This window comes from Oncorhynchus mykiss, chromosome 17, assembly GCF_013265735.2.
Source record: "Oncorhynchus mykiss isolate Arlee chromosome 17, USDA_OmykA_1.1, whole genome shotgun sequence".
Lineage (NCBI taxonomy): Eukaryota > Metazoa > Chordata > Actinopteri > Salmoniformes > Salmonidae > Oncorhynchus > Oncorhynchus mykiss.
Window position 1 is genome coordinate 30297245 of NC_048581.1, and position 6000 is coordinate 30303244.

Consider the following 6000-nt stretch of genomic DNA (forward strand, 5'->3'; position numbering starts at 1 on the left):
AGGCATTATTCACAGTCCTGGTTATGTCTTATTTATTAGCATAACGTCACTGTCCGATGAAAACTTTGTAACTCGTTTTTTTGCAAAGCAGTAACTCAACGTGCTCTGAACATTTCAGAACTCTAGGACCATCAACATTTATTCAAATGAAGTTTAATAGTTGTATGTTCGTTAATGGGAAAATATGGTCATTTTATACATTCCCTGAAAAGCTTCTGTTCTGGTGATGTTTTCATCAGACAGCGACGATAAGGTGCATCTGTTTATGGCGCTTATGAAGATATACAGCCTCAGCTACTTTGCTGCATGGCACTGACTGCCCACAATGGGAGTGGCAGCTTGCTTCTGTTCCCTCAGTTGCAGCTGCTGGCTTTACAATAGGAATCAATGCAAAGACGGGGAACATACAAAGACTATGAGATTGACAGAAGGAGATTGAAAGAGACTGAATCGGGCCAAGACATCGGACATCAACTGGTTTGTTATACAGCAAGACGACAAAGAAGAACGAATGAAAGAGGAGGCTTTGGGCAAAGAAAAGTCCCAACTCACAGTGCCAGGAGAGGAAAGGGTTAGACTGGAAACAGACATGATGTATTCACTCTGGACTAGTGTTGTGAAAGATGTAGACATAGGGATCCTCACCATCCAAACTGCCTTTCTTACAGTGTGTGTGTGTGTGTTTACCTCACCTCATTATAGTGTGTGTGGAAGCGGGTGACTCATACGGTTCTGTTTGTCTAACCCCTCTGTCTGTCTCAGCTAATCACAGGGCTTTGCTAATTGTTACATCTGCAGCCTGTCAGCCTTACCTATCATATAGGGCCTATTGCAGAGAATGGGGAACCAAGAGCCTCTCCCTGACGCCGTAGCTTTTATAGTATGTGTGTGTGTATTCGGCCGCAAACTAAGATCCTTAATTGGGTTGTTAGTAAAACAACTAAATCCAGTCACTTCCTGGTTCTGCCCACCCACCTCAATGCTCTGTCATGTTGTCCTATAAGGGTGTGGCTCAGTATTGGTCTCTATGGGAAAGCCTGTGGCAATGGAACAGGGATTAATTGTTCAACCAAAGGGGTTTCTTTCATCCCACTGTTTGTCTTATTGGCCCACAGTCTTCCAGTGTGGTCTTGTTGTTTTACCCATCTGCCAAAACAACACTAGTCCCGGACATACTTTGTGTCTGCAGCTCCGTGTACAGCTGCATACGCTGCCCATGGCACAGAGCAAACAACCATGCAGCCCACACACATACAGAGAGGCTAACAGACAGACAGAGAGACCGGCAGATATACAGAGACAAATAGACCAGCACACACACACACACACACACACACACACACACACACACACACACACACACACACACACACACACACACACACACACACACACACACACACACACACACACACACACACACACACACACACACACACACACACACACACACACACACACACACACACACACACGCACACACACACGCTGAAGAAAAGTGTCATGGTGGTACATTTCTGGCCTGGGTACGAAGTATTTGGTCCACCAAGACAACAGTTAGAGGGAACCTCATCTCAAAAGATCATGGAAGCCTAGCGCATCACCCCTTTACTACAGTAGCTTCTCTCGGTCATCGTTGTTCGGCAGTCGGGAAACGTGAGGCCACCTTTGACACACTGGAACACATTATCAAACGACAAATGAAATACCATAGAAATAACAACGCCGCAGACTCAAACACCACACTTTACCGACCCGTTGAAACTGTAGATTGTAGACCATTACCCCGGAGTAGTCATGATGTATTGAGGGCACCATGTAACAACTACAAGCATATCCACAGGTCATTACAGGTCTCTAGTGCAAAATGCGTATTTCAATGAAAATAACCTGTAAAGGTTAAATGGAAAAACAATATGGGGGTGTGGTGAGATCCACAATGGGCGGGATTCTCTTCTCGTCTTGAAAAAAACGTATACTCAAAAACGTGGAAATCAATCACAATCAATCCGCCATCATTAACACAAGGGAGAATTCGAATGATTTATTTTTGAACTATTTAGAAACAAAATCTAATTGGTACAATTTAAGGCCAAGTGACAAACAATAATGCAGGCACTAGGGACGGAGGCGAGACCACGCGGGTCTGGCAGAGGAGATAGTCGTCGTCGCTTGTGTGCGTCTGTAAGTCGTTGTTCGTATGTGTGTGTTTGTATTTGGTGTGGAGAAAAATAAGAAAACTCATCGCCAGCATCAAGTGGTGTGCACATACACAGTGGACACACCCAGCAGACTATTAGAGTGCAAGAACAAAGAATGAGTCACTGAGATGGACATGGGCCAAGAGCTCAGCTAAAGGATGGGCAGCCAGGACAGTACATAATGGATGATGATATTCGGTTTAGTGGACTGGAAGGAATGATGTGCTGCATCAGCCGCCAAAGGCTGCTTAGGAAAGGTACATTAGCAGTGGAGGCTGCTGAGGGGAGGACGCCTCATAATAATGGCCGGGACGGAGCAAATGGAATGGCATCAAAAACATGTGTTTGATACCATTCCACTAAATCCAGTCCAAACATTACCACGAGCCCCGTTCTCCCCAATTAAGGTGCCACCAACGTCCTGTGTTACCAGGATATGGGCACATGTGTTCTATGTAAGGAGATCTACCATCGCCGTTTTGCTGTGTGGACTGTGCCGAATTTGTGCATATTGAATGTTACATGAATTGTGTAAATGTACCTATGGTATTTGTTGTACTATAATACTATAATTTAGTCTTCGGTTGTATTAGATCCCTATTGTCTCTGTCTACCTAATAAACAATTCTCCTCCTTTAGGATGTTATTGTCCGAGTCTGAGGGGTGCAAAAGCCCGTATTCCCCCTTCTGGTAACTTCAGGTAATTACATCCTGTGGTAAACTCGTGATTTTCCGTCACACAGTAGACAATTTGACCGGCATTGTTTGGATCTAAATCAAGTGGTGAAGGAACCAAAGTATTGATGCGTCCTGATTCTTCACATTTAAAAAAAATAATTGCATTTGCACACTTCCCGTCACAGACTTAACAAGAGGAAATTCCCTCTCGCCAACGATTACACCAATCCATTGCTTTTAAATCCATTGATGCATGCAAGTGCAGACTTCGAGAAAAGGGTGGAGAATTGGGATGCAGCCCAAAGCATTTACCACCTCCTCCTTCTCCAAAGTATTTCCAGCCAGGTGAACAAACAGGCATTTAATCATCAGTGGTTTGGCATCATACCGAGTGTGGCACAGAGATCCAACATACTCAAAACAATGTTCAAGTACAATCAACATAAAAAAAAAAAACAGGACATCTAAGTGTCTAATACTACAATATACAAACGCACGGCCAAAAACAAATCCTGTTTGTGTACTGCTTAGTTAAGAACATACATTTAATTTAAATGTATTATATGACCATTCAAATAAGAGCTACATGACTCCTCACTAACCGGCAGACAGGCTATGGCCCTGTACCATTTCGGCCCCTAGCCACTTCTCGTAGCCTCCAGCCCTTTGGTGTTCTCAGATCCTAAAGAACGGATATGGTGAAAGCTCTGCTTTTAGACTATTTGGGAGGTTATACTCCCATATAACTTTGCCTACACCTTGGTTCTTTGGAATCTATCAAAACGGCAAAAGGTTCACTTTTAGAAGTAGCTAGGGACCGTAATGGAAGCAGGCCTATAACATATTAAAAAATATATGATTTTTTCTTCTTCAATAGTGATTGGAGTACAAAGCTCAATTCATGACCACTTTCTGGAGTCTGAACCTGAAGACCACACTCCCCTTAGGCGTTTCTCTCTAGATACCGAAACAACCCAACATTTGAAAAAAACAACAAAATAATTTAAACTTTCACTAGGACAAAGCAATTGGCTAGTTTTAAACTAGGCATCATTATGAGGCATACAACAGAATGGGAACGAAACATATGTAAGAGCATTCTTCTGGGTCAACATAACAGGCATTACTGCAGTGCTCGCAAATACCCCATCCCTCTGGCCTCGTTTAGCTGTCCTGCCTGCTCGTTATCCTCTCCTCGTTACTCGCAGGCAGTCTTTGTTCTTTAGACCAGTCGGATACAATCTGCAGTTCTCCATCCATATTGTCCATGACTGGAGTTTAGGCCTTTAAAAAAATTCACCCCCCCAAAAGATAGATGAACTCTCCATTTTCCAATCATGTAGTTTCCTCATTTAAGGAAGTTACATTCAGGTCAGGCAAAATTGGAAAGTCACATTACCATTGCGACCGGAATGTTGTGGCATGGTGGGTATTGTGTTAGTGGGTCTTTGTGAGACTTGGAGTGGATTTGACTAATTCACTACGGGTCCCCTTACAAATGAACTCTGATGAAGCAGCATCATTTGTGCATCGTGAACAGGACGTGTACAGTGTACAACTTGACACGTACAAATCAACAATAGCGCTGACGTTTACCCTGTTTGCTGTGCCATCGGATTAACACCTACTGAAACTACTGGTACTGTAGGTGTGATTGAGATGATGCACTGCATCTCTTTCTGTGTCCAACTTAAACTATAGAACAATTCTATGGATATTGTTCCTGGAGACCAGAACCAGCACCCGGGTGTGAGTACAGGTTTTTTAACTGATCGGTCTTAAACTCTGAAATACAATGGCTGCGTTTGGACAGGAAGCTCAATTCTTATCTTATTTCTACTAATCTGTATTTTTTTTAAAACCAAAACGGATCAACTCTGAAAAAGATCAGATGTGATTGGTCAAAAAACCAATTAGTGGAAAAAAAGATCCGAATTGGACTGCCTGTCTAAACACGGCCTATTAGGCAGGAGATTTGTACATCTGAGCAAAGATTAAGGCTATTGAGTGAGCCATTGGGTCCAGGCACAGTGCAGGGTTTAAGTTCAATGTACTTGCACACTTGAGAGCAGCGGTGGTGACCACAATGCACTGCGGCGAAGCCAGCCTTGCTCTCAGCAGTTCTTGCTGGGCTTGCGCCTCATGACAGGGCAATGATGTTCTTGGGTGAGTCATGTGACTTGGGCTTAAGTGCCCTCTCCTTTTATGGACAGTGAGAATGCTGCTCCAGAGCAGTCTCTGGCCTAGTATGAAGTATGCATGTCATTGTCATCCCCTTCATAGATAACCAGAACTTCTGATAGAAAAAAAAACATGCTCTGTCCAGTTCTTGTCCCTTGTGCAGCTTACTGAACACCTAAAAACCCATGTAAAACAATTAAAAGCAGCTAAACGTTAGCATTAGTGCTAACAAGACATTTCACATTGCACTCTGGTCCTCAGCAAGTATGGATTGTGCAAATATCCAGATTTTTGTTAAAATACTGTTGTTCTCTTTCTGTGTGGGGAATGCTGTGTTGAGCTGTATGTTACTGTGTAACATCCAGGCAACATCCCTATAACATTCACACAATGCAGGAGGTCTGGCCAATGAATCCAATCAAAAAAATATTAGGCTTTCAGCTCATAGTCCTCTGTCTGTATACGGTTGAACTGAGGCTCCTCATTCAAGTAAGTGCTCATGCATGACCTAGATTTGATGGTAAGGACAATGAAAATCTGGATGCAGTGTGGCGCTCCGGCCAGCAGAGAGCGCTGTAGGTCCAGACACCCCATCCCAGTCAGTTCACCAAAAGGACATCCTCGTATGTTGTCGTTCTGAGGGAAGAAACCGGGCATACAACGTAAAAACGTAAACGTCTCTCAACCATGATAGAAAGGATAACAGTGAATTCATCTGTTATTGTCTGGTCTTGAAGTGGCATCTACTGCTAATCATTCTACAGAGGAACATCCATCAACTTACACCCATCTGACTCCTTCAGATCGGCAAACACTGAAGAGGTTAGGAGCTGGAGGGTGGTTTCTGAACCCGGCCTTGAACTCTACATTCAGTCTTGACCTATGCCCTTTGACCCACCTGTCACAGCAGCAGAAGAAGGAGCAGGGCGAGGTCTCGAGG

At 43.7% G+C, this 6000-nt stretch overlaps 1 protein-coding gene across 2 annotated transcripts in view; it reads right to left on the reverse strand.

The window, feature by feature from the left end:
* Window positions 1–3225: 3225 nt before the first annotated feature.
* LOC110493683 (mucolipin-1) overlaps window positions 3226–6000 on the reverse strand; it is a 22379-nt gene continuing 19604 nt past the window's right edge. For both annotated transcript variants that reach the window (XM_036949678.1, XM_036949679.1), the window contains exons 13-14: window positions 5959–6000; window positions 3226–5696 (exon numbers count right to left, since the gene is read on the reverse strand). The exon at window positions 5959–6000 is cut by the window's right edge and continues 89 nt beyond it. In XM_036949678.1, the coding sequence (XP_036805573.1) occupies window positions 5660–5696; window positions 5959–6000 (79 nt within the window). In that variant the 3' untranslated portion in view covers window positions 3226–5659. The remainder of the gene's footprint in view (window positions 5697–5958) is intronic.